Source organism: Topomyia yanbarensis, chromosome 2 (genome assembly GCF_030247195.1).
Source record: "Topomyia yanbarensis strain Yona2022 chromosome 2, ASM3024719v1, whole genome shotgun sequence".
Lineage (NCBI taxonomy): Eukaryota > Metazoa > Arthropoda > Insecta > Diptera > Culicidae > Topomyia > Topomyia yanbarensis.
Window position 1 is genome coordinate 2507899 of NC_080671.1, and position 21433 is coordinate 2529331.

The 21433-nt window shown below is 39.6% G+C and overlaps 1 protein-coding gene and 1 long non-coding RNA gene across 2 annotated transcripts; both read left to right on the plus strand.

Moving 5' to 3' along the window:
• Positions 1-4544: 4544 nt before the first annotated feature.
• LOC131679271 (uncharacterized) lies at positions 4545-5663 on the plus strand. The gene is made up of 3 exons (XR_009303818.1): positions 4545-4666; positions 4735-5166; positions 5244-5663. It is a non-coding gene; the product is annotated as an uncharacterized LOC131679271 (long non-coding RNA).
• An 8581-nt stretch (positions 5664-14244) lies between these two features.
• LOC131679138 (protein brunelleschi) lies at positions 14245-19694 on the plus strand. The gene is made up of 6 exons (XM_058959733.1): positions 14245-14986; positions 15052-16838; positions 16903-18050; positions 18106-18521; positions 18578-18785; positions 18851-19694. The coding sequence occupies exons 1-6, from the start codon at positions 14794-14796 to the stop codon at positions 19038-19040; spliced, it is 3942 nt and encodes a 1313-aa protein (XP_058815716.1). The 5' UTR covers positions 14245-14793; the 3' UTR covers positions 19041-19694.
• The last annotated feature ends 1739 nt before the right edge of the window (positions 19695-21433 follow it).

Consider the following 21433-nt stretch of genomic DNA (forward strand, 5'->3'; position numbering starts at 1 on the left):
TTTGCATTGTAGCGTAACACTAGAATTTACTGTTCATTATTGTAAAATTACTGTAATGTCACAGTGAAAATCATGGTTTTGTTACTGTATATTTCCATTCGGGTTATGATGTTTTTGATTTTTTGAGATATAGCTGCTGTTACAGCGTTTTCGTTTTTGTGGTGCAAAAAAGAGATAGACTTGGGTGTAATCACAAGTTTGAATGTAGCACCGACTACATCTGTGTATGGCACAGTCAAAAACGAAATTGCCGTTAGATGCTAGCACCATCTCAATATCATCCATCACACAGCCGGTACCACAAAAAAGCCGGATCCTGCGGTCAAACTTCACGAAGTGTTCTTGAAGATTGCCCTAATAAAAAAAAATATACACTATATTTTACTTTAACCCATATAATGCAACGATTCCACATATTATTTGGATGATACCATGAACAGGTCGTTAGGCTCTTGAATCATAAGATGTTTATTAGAGTGCCGCCAGTATAACGCAGCTAATGTAGTTGTTGATTTACATGCAGCCGCTTCGCAACACTTTTTCGTTCAAATACTTTCACTAGCGAGTCCCACATTTATTTCGGCGTATTTCGCCATTGTATGTTTTCCAATTGATCATGGATCCGAGACACTATCATCGTTTTAAATTTCTTATCTTTCTTCAGCCGCTTCTCCAGGGATATATTTTTCCACTGCACAACGGGTTGGACTTCCACTTCTTCGATTTTGAACTCGTGAACATTATCTATTCATATCAACACATTCCACTAGATCGTGCTCATCTAGAAGTGTGAGCATCCGAAACTTCCATGCCGGAAAGTTCGATCCATCAAACAACGCGAAGCGGTAGCTCTCTTCTTTCTCGTGTTCCTCCATTTTAATTATTTCATGACACTACGACCGAATCCACTTGCACCTACGGGCGGAAAGACATTTCGGATCGAAAAAAGGCCTATTCGCTTTTAGCACTCAAGCGAAAACATATTTATTCTGCGAACTCGATATTTGGTTGGATGTAGAGCTAGTTTTCACAGCGCTTTGACGTCTTATACGCAACGCAAAATAATGTCTGAATTTCTATTTTAAGGAAAAAAAGCATTTAAATGCATTTTTTGCAATGCGATTTTTAAAAATGCATCACAAGTGATCTGCTCCTAGATTAAGAATCACTGATGGATATGAAGTTTAGTCCGAAATGGGTTTTGGGCAGTGATAAGGGCATCTTCCGTCATACAGTGATGCTGTTTTCTGGAGGTCATTGGTCGTCCAGCGATTAAAGCAGCAATAGAAGCGAAGGAGTTCCAGTAAACAGCAAGAAAACTAAGTTTCTTTCCTCCGCCCCTAACGAATAATGCTTCGACTCATTGTATAGAGTCTTCGAGTCTCATTACTTATTAAATGCAAGCAAGGTTGGGTAAAGATCACTTTTCGGTGGCGTTGAAGGATTGTTTTTTTTTCAATCCCTGCCAACTATTCTATCCTCAGTTTCAGTGGATTTGGCTATTCAATCCAATAAAAAACGAGAATGATTTCAATACCTTTCTGTAATTAAAGTAAAGAGCGTATTTTTTTTCTCCAAGAGAATTGCTCTCTGGACTCCCTAGAAATGGGTGGCATGTTTCTTTTTGCTCGGGTGCTCTCAGTTCAATCGAAGATGGCATTGAAACAGCAAGCACTCCGCGAGCGTGTTGTACGGTTTTACGAAACGCATGGTCACCGTGGAAAAAAGTTTACGGTAGACCACTTTCGAGACGAAAATGTACCCGTGAGTATCCCTGAGCGTGGAACGAAAGACCGGTAACGGCCGTCCGGCGAAGATAATGACGAAGGAGAAGAATGAAGCGTTGACAAATCTGTTCGACAACAAGAACGGAACGAGTTTGCGTGACGCCGGCCGAAAATATCATTGCTCCCATACCTTGATTCACCGAACCCTCAAGACGGAGGACATCATCTGTAGGAAGAAAACTCGGTACTTCGAGCACACGGACGAGCAGATAGCGATTGGCATTTTTCTGCAAAACTCAATTACCTGCTGCGACATCTACAGATTAATAGCACAAACAAGATAAGGTTGATGTTTGTGCGTTTTTCATATCTACGATAAATAATTTGATGTACTTTTTTAATTTTTTTCGAAAATACGCATCAATTATGGTAAATAAAGAACTCAGAGGGGAAGAAAAGCAATTTGGTAGTTAATGATAGTAGTTTTTAGTAGATACACTCAAGTTAAACATAAGAAATCTTCGAAAATGTGTATATTGTGCTTCTAGGTTAGGGTTCACAACCGCCCGATTTAAGAATATTTAAACAACCAATCAAAGCATAACCAGCATAAATTCACTTTTGACAAGAATTAGCTCTCATTTCGAACATACACAACTTTGTACGAAGTGGTTTTATACCGGTTCACGAGGGGCAATTCACTCCCCCACAAAGTGAATTGAAAATACCCAATTGAAAAAATACACGAGAAATGCTTCAATACACCTTAATACATTTAATACGCCGAAAATACACTAATGCACCAAAATACGTTACTTCCGGAAGAATTTTTCAATACGTCGATAATACGTCGAAAATACGCTAGTACACAAAAATACGTTAGTACCGGAAATATTTTTCAATGTGTCGATAACAATCCAATTCGTCAAGTAATACACTGTTGATACAAGCCATACAAATATTACATTAATTTCATGCCAAATGAAACTAATTCAGTATATTTTTTATTATGACAGAGCGTATGTTTTTTCAAGCTAGATTGTTTACTTTTCTCGGAATCGGGACCCCCAGCAAACGGATTCAGAATCGGAGAATCATTAGAATGACAAGTAGGCAGAAATCAATCAGAATTCTTGTTAGTTTGATTCAGAGGAACAATCCCATAATCTTTAAAGAAAATAAACATCCAGTACATTTGAAAATACTCCCAGGGGACGTGAACATAGGTAAATCCGAAACTTCCTGCCAGCATCAGTAGGAAATTTTTGATCAAGAATTCGCTCGTTTTATCGACATAAACAATGGTTTAATGTTTACTTTAAATAGTGAAGCTCTAAAATCTTGCAAGTTCGAAGTTGACATTGCGATGGATGATTTTGTTTAGATATATAGGTTGCATTATAAATCAACACTCGTTGGGGGAATAGAATCGAAACCAACGCTCGATGGATTGAGAATGCAAAACACAAGATTGTACGCAGCTCACCTGTGTTCGATTCCCAACCCCGCACATAGGGTTAGAGATTTTTCCACAAGAGATTACTCTAATCAGAAAAGAGGCGAATGACCCTAAGGTTAAAACCTCTATAATCAAAATAATAAAAAATAATACAAAACATAAGAATCCAAATTACGAGCAGTGTTACCAAATTTCAAAATCAGTTACCTATTTCTGCTTGCATTTACCGAAACCGACATTCAGATTCAACGCCTCTCTCATTCATTCTCTTTCCAACTGACTGAAATTTCATGCAGAATCGAATGCTTGAGTGTAGAGGAAATATAAATTCATTCACCAACAAAAGCATTCATTTGTTATTATGTCGACAGTTTGAAGGCAGAAGTTAGCATCTTTTACATTTTCGAGCATAGGTGAACTGCGTACCCGCATAAATCTGTACCATATGCCAACCATTGCATCAAACGTAGAAAAACCATTTTCAATATCGTTCGTTCAACAATAGATTAACCATTGCCTGGTATAATATCGAACATAACCAGTGTCGTTTTTCCATGCTCGACCATACAAACAACGGGTCGTTAAGAACAGTCACCATACCAAAATATGCGATTTTCCATATACATTTTGACAACATACCATTCAAGAACTATACAGATTATGGTGGCATGCATATTTTAGATCTAGCGATGTATAAAATATTGGCGCTGAAAAAAATGTCTTCCCTTTCACATTTCAATTCTATCGATTGATGCAATTTCATTTTGGTATACGCAATTTTCTGATGAGAGGTTGGTTGCGACTAACTGGACTGCCGCTTTATCCAACTGAGCTATCGCCATAATATTGTAAGACGAGGATTTTTGATCATGTTAAGCTACAGGTTTTTAGAGCAGCGTGAACAGATATACGAATAACAAAGACCACCAGAGCAATATTAACCTCTGGCACAAAAGTACAATTCAGGCTCTAGTGACACAACCGAGTCTGGTGCTAACCAGTAGGAATTTCGGCTGATTTTACTGAGGAGCATCTCAATTTTACTGAGATGCTTATCTCAATTTTTTAAATAAATTTAGATAATACTGCAGTGATTATAATACCGCGTTGCTAAAAAATTACCATTAGGTAAGCCTAATTAGAATTCAGCAAGCCTAATTAGTTTTCACCAAACTAAAGATAAAGTTTACTTCAATTACATGTTCATCAGCCTTGGTTCAACAATAGCAGCATACCCGAACAGAACGTAACATCGGAATTGTTAGTAGAAACATTAAATTTACAACAGTTATTGTTGTTAACAATATTTTTTATAGTAACATCAACGTTTTGGTTTTCAGCACTTTCTTAGAATTTACACAAAAATGATGCTATTCACTTTCTCGTGCATTCAATATTTGTTGTTATTTTTATGCGCATTTTTTCACCATGGCGTTCCGTTTGTCCGCTTCGTGGAATATTTTCCGGTTTTAAAACTTTAGTAAGTAGATATTATAATATACAAATATGATAAATATAAGAAATCTAATTTAACATTTTTATTTACAGGCGACATGTACGATCGACGCCAGTTGATTGCGGCCTTAAAGTTCAATTCCTTACGGGATCGGGGGCACCGTGCACTGATCCGGGTAGTTTTTGGCCTGCATTGTCGACATGAGATAAGAAGCAGCTGATGCCACGATTTCTGAAGTACGTTACTTGCACTGTATCGGTCGATTGTACACTTCCAGAAACGAATGGGACATTAAATCACAACGATGCGGAAGTATTAACGGAGATGGTTGGTAAAGTGCGCAGAGCGACACTAGATGGGAAATTTTGTGATTGCCCGACATATACCCAGAATCAGCAACATATGTGTTCTGGATGTTCCGTTTGTAAATAAATATCCAAAGAACACATGACATACCTTGTCAAAATGTAAACAAAACAGCTCTTGGCGGTAGTGGAGCTTATTCAACGGAACATGACAACTAAGTAAGTAGAAATATGTTTCAATATTACCACGACTGCTAAAGGTTTTGTTAGCTAACTTTACTGTGCGAATTTTTCAGCTGACAAGATTATGCTCTTGCTCCTACCAATGGTGAGTGTGTCGTTCTTGAGCATAGATTAAAAAGGCTGCGTGTTCCCGTATGCGATGCGCTTGTAGGAAACGATTTAAACTTTGAGAAAAGATACTATGTAAGCATCTACAGACTTCAATTTAACTATGTTATAAAAATATGCAAATGAAAAAATGTATGAATCACAATTTTGCTGGAAATTCAATTTAACAGTAAATCCGCCGTAAAAAAAACAAGTAAAATTGTTGTGAAAACAATGTAAATCAACGTTTTGACTTCCAAAATCTACAACAGAATAACATTCTAAATCGTTGTAAGTGGTTTCAAAATGTATGGAAAAAAGCCAATTTTTTCATTGTTACATCGCTTAACGACCGCCCTTTTTCGATGTAAAAATTGTATTTATAATGAAATTGATTGTAGAAACAACAAATTTGATTGTATATTCATTGTACATTTTTCAACATATCTAATCTTTTTACATCGTTTTTCATTGTAATGTAACAATGAAAATCACTGTAATTCCGTTATACATTTTTATTCGGGTATTTGGTAAATCTCCCCGCTTCCTGCTTCTCACCAGTAGAAGCAAACTGAAGAAGTCACTAATTCTTTAAATAATAAAATTTGGCATAATACTGAATAATTGTTCGTTAATCTTGAAAAATCACTGGTAATTCCATTTGCACTAATTTTATTATTTGCGTTTATGAAATTATTCTAATTGCATTCTACAATAACGTCAAAATTCAGTAACATTCGGTTTCAATTGATTATTCGACAAAAATACAATGCGTGCATACAATTGTACGTTTTCGTACGCTAATCTAAGGGCAGATCACTCTAGAAATGTATAACAAATTTACATCAAATTAGAAAAAATGCATTTAATTTTCATTTTTGCATCAACTTTGCACTCCCTCGTAGAAAAGTTTGTTTAACAAACGTCCTACGCTGATTCACTTTGTTCGATGTTTTGTTGAATGTAGGGCTAATTTTTTGTAGGGTTTTGACGTCTTACACGCAAAGCAAAATACATTGCTGGCAACGCAAAATACATTACGAATTTCTATTTTGATGGAAAGAAATGCATTTAATTTAGCTGATTTTTAAAAATGCATCGCAAGTGATCTGCCCCTAGACACTAATCCATAAGAATAGACCTTTCTCGTCCGACCTAACCCCCTTTTTTCTTATTTTTATTCAAAAGACTACACATTTTTAAGAATATTTCCGCTGAAATGAGACTTTTTAGAGCTATCGTGATTTTTTAATGATTTTTTTAAATTTGAAAAATGCAAGAATGTTGAGTATTTTTTTCACCTTTGCAAGAATGGTGGGACTCAAAATATGTGTTTGGGCAGCACTGTTTTGTATATTTTTGCTTGGCTTCCTGGCAACGCGGCAAATGAAGTGGTGAGTCGCGGTACAATGTTCATTGGATATGTAAACAAACTAAAGTGAACCTCTCGGTGGAGAACGTTGCATGGCAATGTTTAACCTCACTTTTTTGACAGTTCAAAGAGATTGTTTACATGATCTTGGAATTTTTGTTGATTCGATCATAGTATGAGAAACTTGGTTTGGTTCGTAGCCAAATGTTAACTTTCCCAACAAGGTCGCTCAGCTGTATTTTTTAATTGATGTCGGCATCATACATTGTTCCGTTAAATTTAACATTTTTACTTTTCTTGTACATGATTCATTGAAGAAGCAAGGAATTTCCAGCTAAACATTTGAAAAAGGCCTACTGCCAAATGCAAACAAATCGAATTTTGATGTTCTCTATTAAAATTCTGGGACAGAACCTGTGGATAGATGTTTTCTTTTTCTTTTTTCTGTTTATTTTATCTCTTGTCTTGCATAGCCACTCTTTCTTCCTCGCATATTTTAAATGGACTGGCTACATTTGATAGTCGCCCCTGACTGCATTTGACGGTTCCCTTTGGCTGCATTTGACAGCTCCCCCTGGCTACAATTGACATTAGGTTTTTTCGTATCCACACGTTCCGTCCCATTTAAAAACTATCTATCTGGCCATGTACATAAACATAACGCAACAATGGATTATGAAGAATTTTGATAATGATTTTATAACAAATTATAAAAGAGCCCGGATGATATAAAAGTCCTAACTAGCAATACACTTATTATAAAATGATTATAAAGGATTATTGTAACTGATTCCAAAAAGATTATAAAGTGAAATACGTACTCAATGAATTAAGGGGTGTGTCTGATGTAAACAAGATGCGCAATCAAACTAAATAAAACAGTATTCAATTTTTAAATAGAATTATAATGAATTCGACCAAAACTTCTTTTGCCTTTTTCTCATTTTCAAATGTTTGGGTAGAATTTAGATTATTTTATCGTTGTTGCGATCAATTTCGTTTGGTTTGTTTTGTTCACAATGTTCACGCAGAGCATTTTGGTGATCTATGGCAATTGATGACCTTTACACCCCATACTAGGTCCGCTCCTGTTGCAGCTGGTTCGCCCTGTCCGGCACCGAGTCAACCGATGGTCCAACCTGCGCCGCACTCGTCAATGGCAGGGACTTGGATTAAAGGCCAAAATTTCAGCTACGGTTGGTGCAATCGGTTTGCCTTCGGCCACGTTGGACATTCGGCTAACGGGAATATTCAGCGATTCCGATTCGAAGGAGCAAGTAGCAGACTGCTTCGGTTCAGCAATACGCTCCGGTATCGGACGAAGCTAACACTCCGACAGGACGAAGGTTTCAACGAGGGGCTCAGGCATAAGTAGCAGAGTCCTTGCACTTACTGCTTGTCGAGTGAACAATTCCGACGAAACCACTGCCGCTCTCGCCAAGTTAGATCACCGTAATAAGTGCGACGTCAGCGGTATAGTGCCAGGATTAGTCGAGAACAGTGCCAGGACTGACTTGCCAAGAGCTACAAGATTAAATAGCAATGCGTTTTTAAAGTGATCATAGTATAAGGTAGAGGCTTTGGCCAGATGATTTATTCAGCAGAATAAGATAGCAAAATTACCCAAAACATAAGACCTGGCTGCCGAAGTGAATCCACACACATCATCACCTACAGAGGCAAGCACTATTGGAACGCAGCGAAATTCCTCACAATGAATTGATCTCGTTAGGTGAAATTCCAGGAAGTACAATTTTCATAGCACAATTTAGTCGACCGAAATTGTAGTCCTCAGTCGAGAGAGAGACTGATAGAGTAGCAGCAGCTAGGAATTTTCTTACGAAAGCTAGCAGCGGTTTCGCGTATCCTACGCTAAGTAGACAGCGTTAAGACAGATCTCCGAAACATATCAAGTGATATCAGATGAGAAAAACCTATTTTAATCCACCTAGCGGTGCAATTGTGCCTTTCTCAATCATGAATCACGAGAATGTGTGCGTTGTTTATATTCATTAAAAACTTTTAAATGCATATATTACATTTTATTATTATACATCACATGACAACTATATACAGGAAAATAAATCATTATTCGAGTTCTAAAATTTTGAAAAAGAAAAAAGCCACGGTAATATTGAACTGAAAAAAGGTCGGAAATCGGCAAAGTCCCAAAAATTCGATTTTTATAAAAAAAAATTTTTTTGGAGATAACATAAAATCTCGACGTTTCATGCATTTTAAAGATGTTTGGCATCAAAAATACGAATTCGACTTCTGAAATTTCATGAGGTCCCCCCTTTGAAAAAAAAATTTGAGTTCCGGCTTATATGGGAATTTCATATGTGACCGGACGGTTTAGTCTATATTTCCGGAACCATATAAGCGATCCGTACGAAATTTTATAGACATCTATGGGGATATTATAGCTATCATTTGGGACTAAGTTTGTGAAAATTGGCCCAACCATTTCCGGGAAACTGATGTGAGTTCGTAAATTTTGAAAGATGGCCGCTTTTCCCGGGCACTTCCGGAACCGTCTATGGTGGTTAATGTAGTCAACGAAAGTTTGGTTGGCCGTCGGTGACCTAGAACAGCAAATTTAAGTTGTTTGAGAGACATTTTAGCGAAATTTTTACCTTTTTTGCTTTCATCGGAGTATCGGTTTGAATCACAATTTGCTATGCGATCGCACGCCACAGCCTGTAACTCCGGAACCGGAAGTCGGATCGGGATGAAATTAAATAGCCATTTACGGGGACGCAATACCTTTCATTTGAGGCCAAGTTTAGTCGAATCGGTCTAGCCATCTCCGAGAAACCGATGTGACTATTATTCTGAATTTAGATACTTCCGCCGGGGCTTCCGGAACCGAGGATGGTGGCCAATGTGGCCAAATAGACTTTGAATGGATGTTAGTGACCTAATACTACAAATCGAAGCAGTTGTGGTCATATTTTGGAAAAATTTTCACCTCTATACATTCATTGCAGAATTTATTAAAATCGACATTTTCTGCGTGTTCGTACTTATCACCCTGTAATTCCGGAACCGGAAGTCGTATCCATTAGAAATTTAATAGCAGCCTATGGGAACGTTGCACCTTTCATTTGAGACTAAGTTTGTCAAAATCGGTTCAGCCATCTCTGAGAAAAATGAGTGACATTTTTGGTCACATACACACACACATACACACACACATACATACATACACACATACATACACACACACAGACATTTGCCGAACTCGACGAACTGAATCGAATGGTATATGTCACTCGGCCCTCCGGGCCTCCGTTAAAAAGTCGGTTTTCAGAGCAATTGCAATACCTTTCTATTGAGAAAGGCAAAAACGTCGCATCTATGACCAGTGCGACAAGGACGGTCTGCTGACCAACGGTTCCGTCCGGTACCACCATAACACACGGCACCGGCGACACATATATATTCACAACATACTAATTACTTATCCTTCCGAAAAAGTAAATAAATTGACTATGCAATTTATCATTCGCTGCCTAGTTATTTCCTGCCAATTTGAACAAGACAGTAGTTGCAGAAAGCTTTATTGCGGTGCAAAAATGATGGCAACTCGGGATATAATATAAATTTACATATAATTTCTCCTCCCTCCAGATTGTATAATGCTCTGCATTCTTATCACTCCTATCAAATCCTTCTTACTCCTTATTGTAAGTGCCGAGCACTGTTTTGCATTTGCCGGCTAAATCAACGACAATGCGATAATCGTCAATCGACGAAACTTTTGCTGTAATGGAACTTGAACACGAATAATAAATAATTGTTCCATTCGAAAGCAATAACCTTGTTGTCCTCATGTTTGCAGCTATCATACGCTGGTAGGCATTCTGACCAATGGAAACGTTTTTCGGTATGGGTATTGAACGATCATTTCAACAACTTATCATCGACCGAATTCATTACCTATAAAGTTCAGGTAAACTTCACCACCTAAAAATGAGTAATAAATCGGATCATCTTGTTAGGACTTAACCCACGAGCAAACAAACAAATGTGTACAAATCCTTATCCATCATCCAGAAAGCAATCGTTTTATAGCCCAATGCTTGATCTTACGATTCAGCATATGCCACCGGGTTTTGCATCCAGCGCCGATTGGTCAATGTATGAACCAGGGGTGACATTACTCATCTCGAAACGAAAGGTTTATTGTATTCAAGCTTGTGTGAAAAGGTCGATTCGAATTGGTTGCATAATGTGGCACCAGGTTCCCATTGTTCCAATCCTCATCCCTCTTGAGTTGATAGTCTTTCAAAGAGCATCGAAAGTATTCAAGTAATGTAAATTTTAAAAGTCCATGTAAACAAGTCTTAGGTAAACAAGCACACTGAACTGTCAGAAAAGTGAGGTTATACATTTTCATGCAATGCTCTATGTTTTTGACAGGTATATGAATGAATCATTTCAGCATCAGTGATGCCAGGTCTATTTAAACAATAGCCTGCAGTGAAAATATAAAAGTCTGCAGATTGCTACAAAAATCTTCAATAAATTTGACATAGAAATGTAGTATGTATATATTTTAAAAGATCAAAAATGTTGAAGGCTTGTGTATAAATTGGCTGGCATAGGCTTTGCTCTGCTAAATATTTGTAATCTGCAAAACATCTGCAGTGAAAATGCAATATCTGCAGATTTACTAATATATATGCAGATCTGGCATCCTTTTAGTATTCCCCACAGGAAATTCATCCAAATGGTGTAAAAATACGGGGAAACAAGGCAAGATAGGTATTCAGAATATGGGGTTAAATGAGCAGCTTGCACTATTTTTGATTTTTTCAATAGTTAGAGGTACCAAATCATCGCGGCAATCGGCAGTAACGAATTGGGGAATAAAAAGGAAGCATCCTATCATATAAAATTTTTTGACGAGAAAGGTCTATTATGAAATAATTCACCAATACGCATAATACATTGCATTTCGTGAACAATACCCAAATACGTTTTTAATGCGCTAATACGGAAGAATTATGAAAGAAATAATCAATACTGTTGCGGCAGAATGCAATTACTGATTGGACCCTCATCCCAATTTCACACTGCACAACGCAAATATATCATCACTGTACCTTATAGTGAAACGAAATAAAGAACAGTTCTAGTTTTGCCTCCGCCGGCGGCGGTCAATAGTATTTCGTCAGCATTCCTTTCTATCACAGTCCAGTTTACGTCTCTTTTTCGTTGGTTTGTTCGAGCGCCGTGGATAGATGCTTCGCGTTGGACACAGCAGACAAAGGGGCCTACCGCTACGATCGATCAAATACTCATCAATACACAAAATAGATGTCATTTCGTGAAAAATACACAAATACGTCTCTCAATACGTTAGCCTGAATCAAAAATACTAGAGTGAGTCGCCCCTCGCCGGTTCATAAAGAACAATTTAAAAATATGCTACATTATCCCTGTTTTGCATAATAAATCTATTACCATTTTGAACGAAATTAGTTTTCTTCCACTTCACTTTCATTCACTAAAAAAAAAAATCCAAACGTTAATTCTATTTGCTTTAAATCACTTAAAATCCATATGAAGAAGAAATGCTAATGTTATCACGCGCACACATACCTGCTATGTGTCAACTGTATAAACAATGTATACGCACACATAAGTTATATGTGAGTATTGTTATAGAATTGGCTTTTATGTGCCTTATAGTTATGAAATGTGAATGTAAGATTATTATGTCTTGTAAATACACACATTAGGTTTATGTGCCAGCAAATAGTGTCTATCTGCCTCCGCTAATTGCAAAAATCTATGTGTAAAATCAATAGGCATAACGTTTAAATTTTTATTCGCAAAACATCCACCTCAAGCATGTAGCGCCCCCTACATATATTTTCTGCGTAAAGATGCCAATCGTGAAATCGCAGTGCCGGTCAGTGATGCCACAAGTACAGATTTATCTAGAAAGGTACAGATTTTTGAAGCATTTTTGGTACAGATTCTGTACGGTACAGATTTCAGATTTTTGTGAAAAAGTACAGATTTTTTTACATGACAGCAAGGTAAAAAAAGTTAAACCTGCGATGCATCCCAGTAAACAGCAGGTAAACGTTCTGTTAGTCAGCAGTGATGGCAAGAATTAGAAGTGGAGCTGGTACTGATTGAGCTTGAACTGAAGCTGACATTAGAATGCGATAGGCGAGAAACCTGCTTCCAGCAAATCAAAGGGATGATGTCTAAGTGAAAGCCTAGCGAATCTTCTCGGAGTGCATACATTTACTCTGACCTGCTCCATTTGAATTCCAAGCAGGTTTCTCGTATTCTATCGATATTACCAGCTCCATCTCAGCTTCTTGTCGCTACTCTGTTGGCCACCATTGGTTACAAACAAAGTGGCAGCGAGAATTTGAGCTGGAGCTGATATTGATATTACCCAGTCAAACTCACACGGAATTCTAACTGGTTTCTTTCGGAATTCCAGCTCAAATAAAACAACCGAGTCAGAATGTCTGGTTTGATTTCCCCGAATGAATAATATGTATAAGAAAAATGATTTTGCAAAACAACCTTGTTGTTATTTGGGTACAGAATCCGGTACAGATTATTCTATAGAAGAGTACAGATAGAAAAGATTTTTCAACTCCCGGTACAGATTTAATTGTGGCAACACTGGTGCCGGTGGATGACGAAGAACTACCGCGGGACGTCGTTTGTGCTGGACGACGAAAGTTACTTTCCGTTCTCGAAGACAAACATTTTAGGAAATGACAGCTACTAATGCAGCGATAAGTCACACCCCCGAAGTAAAAAATAAGTTTAAGCAAAAATTTGAAAAAAAAAAACGTGATAGTGCACATCACCATATCGGACAGAGGGATTTCAAAGCCGTGGTTCAAGCCAAGCGGTCTGGTCATCAATCAACAAGTGTACCAGTCTTGAGAAAATTCTTCTGCCGTTCGTAAAGGAGCATCATGCGGATGGGAACTATGCATATTTTTGTTTCTCATGTCGCTTTCGATTGAAAACCTAGAAACCAACCCAGGTTAGTTGCATCAAGCGAACGTTTTTAATGGAACTGAGTTGGGTTCTCGCAAAACAGCGGTGGTGTGAGCGAACCCGAAATATATTTCAGATTAGAACCCAACCCGGTTTTCAGTTCAGTGGCGCATAACCTAGGTTCGAAACTGGCTTCAAACAACTGGCTATCAGCAGTTAGGTCCGAAACTGAAACAAAAATATGCATAGTTAGCATACTTTCTATTTCCGTCTCTTTTCTGCTGTGATTTTATGCATTTTCATGCATAAACTTCTAATAAGCATTCAATGAGTGGATGACCGAATATGTCCAATGCATAAAATTTACAGCAGAAGAAACGAGAGGCAGATAGGAAAGTATGCTATCGATGCATAAATAAAATTCTGCGTGTACATTTTTTATGAAATTGAAAAGCAGGCCACTCAATTTTGTGTTGTTCTGAACGAGCATGTATGTTATTTCGGTTACAGTGTTCCCAGGAGTGTATTATAATTTCGCTAAGTGTAACACACGTTATCCGTTCACGCGAGTTTGTTTTTATGTCTCGTAACGTACGAATGTCAATCGTTGAAGAAAAAATTTGGTATGGTTTATTTGTGCGAGCGATAGTGGAAAATGTTGCAAAATAACCTTTTTTGTTCGCACAATTGAAGTTTCCAGTAATACTTGTCCAAGTTATCATCGTTTATTTGAAATTAGTGTTAGAAATAAGTATAACCTAGCGACTATAATCTCGTGTTAGTTTCGATTGGACTCTTGCAATATCCACCCCAAAACTATAGACATTCCGTACAGTGGTGCTAAAAAACAACAGCAGGTTTTTCAACAGCAAAGAAAGGACAGGAAAGGGAAAAGCGGCACGGAGATCGAAACAGTGTGAGACGAAAAAGATGATGTGTCAAAGTGAAAGAGCTGATCGTAAGATGGTAAAGCTTTCTTCTTGGTTCGAATAAAAACAAGTTGATTTCGGAGACGTCCTACCAGGCACCAGAGTGGAACACCTGTTTTCACGAATTGCGTCTCTCGGTATTGGTCGTTGTAGTTTGAAAGATATTATTGAAGTTGAAAATCAATCCCGATCCAGGATCCGCAAAAAGTGTTACTAAATGAAGCTTAAATGAGATCGACCGTAAGCTACATGTTATCGCAAGGACCAGGAGACCCGATAATGGCGCACCCCGACTACGAACAGCATCACTACCACCATGGTTGCCTGCTGATCTTAGTGCGTGGAATCGGTCCCCTTAAACCACGGTCACTGCAGCGGGTATTTGAACGTATCCAGCGGGTGAACAACGTTAAGATTCCAGGTAAATCAGTAATATCTAGATGTGTTTGATTGCGTGAAAGTAATTTTTTTTATTTCCCGTTAAAGATTCTCCGGGAACGACGAGAGATATTTGGGTTCGCTACATACGGGAGCATCCGGTGGAAAATAATGATTGGGGTGATTTTCAAACCCATCGACGCCTATTGGGCCTAATAACAGTTGGCAAATTTGACAACCAAAACGAGCTTAATGAACTGTGCCGGGTACATGAGTCCCTCAAGGTTAAATACACTAATACGCTGTTTGACTCACGATGTTTGCTGTTCGGACCGGGCTGTGAAGAACTGCACAAAATGGTAAACAATTTAGAGGAAAAAAAGGACGCTACCATTGAAAGTTGTTTCCAGACGCCGTCCAACTTCAAAAGTAGAGCCTTTTTCTACCCGGAGAACGATTCCTGCTCAAATCTGGAAACAAAGATTTCAGAATTTATTACCTCTCTGTATTACATCTTGGAACACAAGCGGCTGGAGAAAACGCGCGAGAAGATTGATAAAGTGCCACTGCTGTTGGCTCCGTTTGAAAAGAAAGATTTCGTTGGGCTAGATCTTGAAAGTCGAAACAATAAGAAGCGCTGCATCGGCCGAATGACGAAGCATTTGGGAGACCTAACGCTACAGGCTGGCCTGGTAGCCGAATCGTTGAACTTTTTTCATACTGCGAGTGAAACTCTACGTGCCATAAGCGATTCGCTCTGGCTTGGTGCGGCCTTCGAAGGACTGTGTGCCGCCTCTGCAATTTTGTTGTATCCAAATTTCCGCTACGCGATGTCCATTCAACGAAACTCTAGTCTACAGGAAAACAATTCATCGTCTCCTCAGAAATTTAACCTTGCTAAAAATCAGCTACTTTCAAACAATAGCTACAATGGCGAAATCACCGGTAACAGTGTCGGTCAAAAGAAAACTGATATGGTGATCAATCTTAACTCAGAAACTGCATCCATTCCGGATAAAACATCGGCCTCCTCAAACTCGTCCGCTTCGTCAATCAGTTCGACGTTTTCTTCTGGCTCCGGAGGTAGTACGGCTAGCGGTAGTTCTTCCTCCCTGACTGACTCCGGTACGTTGGTGAACAAATCCGCAACGGCAGCAGCGGCACAAAAATTTCCTCCGAATATTCTTCAACCGGATGATATTCCGTTGCGTTACAGAGAAGCTATTATCAATTATAGTAAATATCGTAATGCTGGAATAATTGAAACGGAAGCTGCTCTGAAAGCGGCACGGATCTGTATCGAACAAGGAAAGAACTTGGACGTAGCCATGTTTCTCCAGAACGTACTGTACATTAATCTGAACATGAGTGAACTGCAACGGGTCAGGAGGTTCGAAGTTCTCACGGATTTATATCAGAAAATAGGTTACAATCGGAAGGCTGCATTTTGTCAGCGATTGGCTGCCTGGCGTCACGTAGCCGTAAGCAACACAAACCCAGACTGGGGCCAAAGTTATCGACTGATGTTGGAAAGTTTTGCTGGTCACAAACTTACACTGGAACCACACGAAGTGCTGGAGAATAACACCGGTTGGCCAGTGCTACAAATCGATTTGCTCCAGCAGCTTGTCGGAACGGCTCGAAGGCTGGGTCAGCCAGCACTGGCCACCAGACACATGACATTCTTGCTGCAGACAATGTGGAAACATCTGACGACTCACGAACAGAAGGAGATGGCATTGCAATTGCAGAATTTAAGTTCACAGTGTGAAGGGGCGCCAGTTCCGCTGGTGCTGGAAAATGGGACCGTAATTCCACCGGCCAATTTAACCGATTTACCCCTGTGCAGTCAGCTGGAGGTGAAGGATTTACCGTCCCATCTGAGACCGGTGAAGGTAAGTGAACCGACGATTGTTGGTGTTGATTGAAAATAAAATATTTTTCTTTTTTTGTGGCCAGATCGTAATAGCTAAAGTGGACCAGGGTCCCTTTCTGTTCACACCTATCCACTTTAGCTCGATGGATCGTCGGCAGGCAAAGGACGATAGCAAAATTTCCTTCAACTGGATTCAGCATGATGTCTGCGAAGTCAACGTGAAACTGACCAACCCCCTGCCGTTTGAGCTTCAAGTGACGGATATTCGCCTTCTGACTACAGGAGTCGTTTTTGAGGCGTTCCCACAAACGGTGATGCTACCACCGCACATTCTGACTACGGTGGCACTGCACGGAACGCCGATCGAGAAGGGTGAACTTGATATCCAGGGTTACAGCACTCATACCCTGGGTGTGAAATCGAACTGTCGTCTGAAGCACATGTTGCACCGTAGGCAACGCACGCTGCCAACGCACTACCAAGTGAATGTGATTCCTGCGCTTCCAAAGTTAGAACTAAAGACAAGCCTCCCACAGACTGCGACCTTTAGTGGAATGCCAAATGCAGACTGTGTCACAACTTCCGCCAGCATTACACTGTACAACGGCGAAAAGGGAGAATGCGTAGTGACTCTGACCAACACCAGTAACATTCTGATCGAGTACATTGATGCAACGTTTCACTCCAACATGGATGCTAATTTACAGAATCGGATCTTTCAATTGGCACACGATGAGCTGATGTCGAAGCTACCTATTAAACCGAACGAGAGTATTGATTTCAAGTTGATCATTTACGGTGAGGCTGATTTCCTGGGGGCCGTTGCGACCGGACAGCCAGCGTTTTCGCACCACGATGGTATAAACAGTGCAGGACCTCAGAGTCTAACGGCATCTCACAGCGGAGGTGTTATGGGTGGCGGTACCATGAGTGGCAGTGGGAATCCTAGCATCCCAAGTCGGATCAGTTCACCAACTAATACCCAGCGACGGAACGATCCGTTGACGTCTAGTTTTAGATCGTCGCACTCGGGTCATTCTTCGCTAGCAACGCTAAGTGTGGGAATAGCAACAGGGCATATGCCCAGGCAGTTGGAGTCGCAACTGCGTTTCAAATACTCTGGAGGAGAGGGCATGCAGGAAGGCTTCTGCAGACAATGTGCGATTTCATTCAATGTGGAACTACTGCCGAGTGCACAGATAACCAATTGGGATGTACTGTCAGCGGAAATGTGAGTATAAAAATGCTCTTCGTTGTTCGATTTTTAACCGCGTTTTATTTTTTAGCCCTTCCCAATTCTACCTGGTACTGGATGTTGTCAATCTAACCGTTCAGGAGATGTCCCTCAACTACACATCGAACAAGACAATACTGATCGAAGCGAAGGAAAGCTGTCGTGTTCCCGTGCCAGTCGATCGATGTCCACTGGAGCGAATCTTGGCCGCAATGGAACAGCAGCTTCAATCGTTGAATAGCCTATCGGTGGATGGTCATCCCAGCATACTCAGTGGCGTCGGTGTGACCACCACCAGCGGTGACACGGCTGACCTAACGGAACGGGTATGCTCCGAACACATCTCTGAGCATGTCAATTTGAAATGGTCTCTGCCGGGATTGGACTGCAGTGGTGTTGCTTCACTGCGAGGCATCACGCTTTCGCCAACGATGCTGGATCTAGTGACGGTACCACCGTTGCAGTGGGGTAAGTCAATTTATGAGTTTACAAAACAAATTATTATTAACCTCCCACACTTACAGAGGTAAAAGTCGACAACCAAGCGGTGGCTCCCCAGTCAGAAGTAACCTGCGTGACGGGACAGTACATGGCACTGAGTGTCGGAATCTGCAATCTGTCCGCTTCAGTACTGCATCAGGTACAGCTTTCGGTTCAGTTCTATCAGGACTATCAGAATGGGCATCACAACTACCGGCTGGAGACACGGGTCACAATGACCGGCCCGAATCAGTAAGTTTTTATCTTCTCTGAATATAAAACACAAATAATCACCTCTCTATTTCAATCGGTTCCAGCATCCTCATCCCCTCTCTCAACAAGGACGAGAAAGCATTCCACGAATGTTCGGTGCTCTTTTTCACGCCCGGTCGCTTCAAAGCGGACATTCAGTGTCGATCGCTTAGCTCCACGGGGGATCACGCGTCGTCGTCTTCGCACGTCTGGCGATTCATACCGCCGGTGGAGATAACCGTTATCGATCAGTAATCGGATTTGTATGACGCTTTGTAGCTTGTTCGCTACCTTTAGACAGAACAGTACAAGCTACTACTATCGCCAAACTACTATAGCAATTCAGCTAAGCTCGTACGTAACGTAACGAAAAAGCCTCACTCGAGTGATCGGGATCCCACGTTTAGTTTCTTGCACTTCTTTTATTATTATTATTTTAGGTCGTTAGTCAGTAACTCGTTCGGTAAATTATTGGAAAGTATAGCAATATAATGATGAAATTAGGTAACTTTGTCAGAGACAAGGACCGTCGAAACTACACAAAAAACGTATAGCTTTCACATTACAATTCAATTTTTATTTATTGTAAGATGGTTACTCTTTGGTAATGCTAGAGCATCTAATCAACGTAAAGCAACATGAAATTATTCTTTCCTACAACTTTTTACACTTATGATGATTCTCACGCTATTACGGTTTTTGTATGGTCTTGGTGAGGATAGTCGAATTTAGTAGATATTGTGTAAACGTGTAGCAACAACAACAACAAGAAACTGGTAAGCCAACAAACGTACAGTGTAAGCATTATAAGAGCTATTATAGAACGCTGCAAGGATTTTTTGTTAACATGAAAGAATGGATGTTATTTATTATCTAATAAAGAAAGTTGCTGAAGCAGTGCTAATTATAAACAGATTCATGTGTTTTTCTGTTTTACCCATTGATAATCCTGACGGCTGTTTCGATGTTTTCTATTCTGTAAAACTTTGCTGGTATAGACGAATTAATATCACTAGCTTCAGTAATAAATCTCCAAAATGAGAAGAGTCGAGAGTGCTTAACCCTGGCATTGAATCCGGCAACCACATTACAACTTATATGAGACTGACAAATGGGAGAATTTGCGTAAAATACCCTCGTCTACCATTTGATGGTAATTTTGAAATCAATTATCTTCTGCCATATTGATTAATAAAGTCTTGCGGAGAAAGTGATCAATATTTATCACTAGAAAAATATTTCAGGCTGATGTAGAGCTTATCGCTGTTTAAATTTGTACTATGCGAAGATAGTATAATACAAACGCGTTACTGGTTTGGCCTTACCAAATCTTATCGTGGGTAGTCTCATGAAAACTGCCGAATAAGAGTTTATACCTGCTTAACCAATTTACCGTGCGTGATACCATATGTTATACTCAGATATGACTTGTGCAATTTTGTCGTAACTACTTTCTTGAACATAATCGAACTGGTTCTTATACTTAATGAACAAAGTATAGATTAAGTTACTTTTTGATGCATAATACATCATAATACCATGTTGTAATCATAAAAATACTGAGAAAAACATGCTTTTTTGGTTTGCTCTGGCGGGGAATGGGTTATGAAAGTTGCCTGCTTTCAGAATCATAGTTATCGAATAATCCCAGTGTTCCGAATCATTACCGAATGACTTTACAGACTTTCTGATTACTTGATCTTGGGCCGTAAGTCTTCAGTCGCCTTCTGCGCCCGACGTCCCTCTGTATTTTCCTCGATTGTTGCTGGATGGCGTAGAAACGGCAGGCTAAAAGCATGCGAATGGCGGAGCAAATGTTCACGGCAAAGAACACAGCCACCCGCCTGATTGTTGCATCTGAGCCTGCATTTCATTCGTCTCCCATTAGACAGCCGCATCTGCCGCGGTAATGTGGGACAGCACTAGTTCCCAGGTTTATCCACACAATGTCCTTTCGCTGGGCATGTAAACCAGAGATGCAAGATTTGAAGATTTGTCTTCATTAGAAAAACTCAGTAAGAGAACTGCGGAGAAAAAAACAGCATTTTTGGCAACGTATGCCCCGGCATTGTATGACAGCACGTCCAATGTTATAAGGATAGGCAATGTTCGATTGGATTCGTTTTTTGACAGCTAAACGCGAATCCAATCGACCCAAAATGGAGTCTCCGCAGTTCTCTTTCTAGAGTTTTTCTAGTCTTCATTTCTCGACAAACATATGATTACGGCCTAAAAGCCAACTGTCAAAATCCACTTTGAATGGAAATACCGGACAAACCGTTACACGCCAATCACAGATGTTGGTAGTAAATGAAAGAGGAAAGTTTTATCTTTCATAAACTGTTGTGAACTGTGTTCGACTAGTAACGGTTTGTCTAGAATTTCCATTCAAAGTGGATTTTGACAGTTGGCTTTTAGGCCGTAATCATATGTTTGTCGAGATTTTGAAGACTTGAAATGTGGTGAAGACGTGTTTTTCATTTTGAAGACAAATTTATTCGGATGTCTGACTGGTTTCTGGCAGAATTCTGGCTCAGAATTAATAACCGATTCAGAATCCTGGTCGTTGAAAACAAATGAAGACATTTTTTAATAAAATGGTAAGACATTTGAAAAAGATACCTTGTATCCCTGATGTATATAGTTAA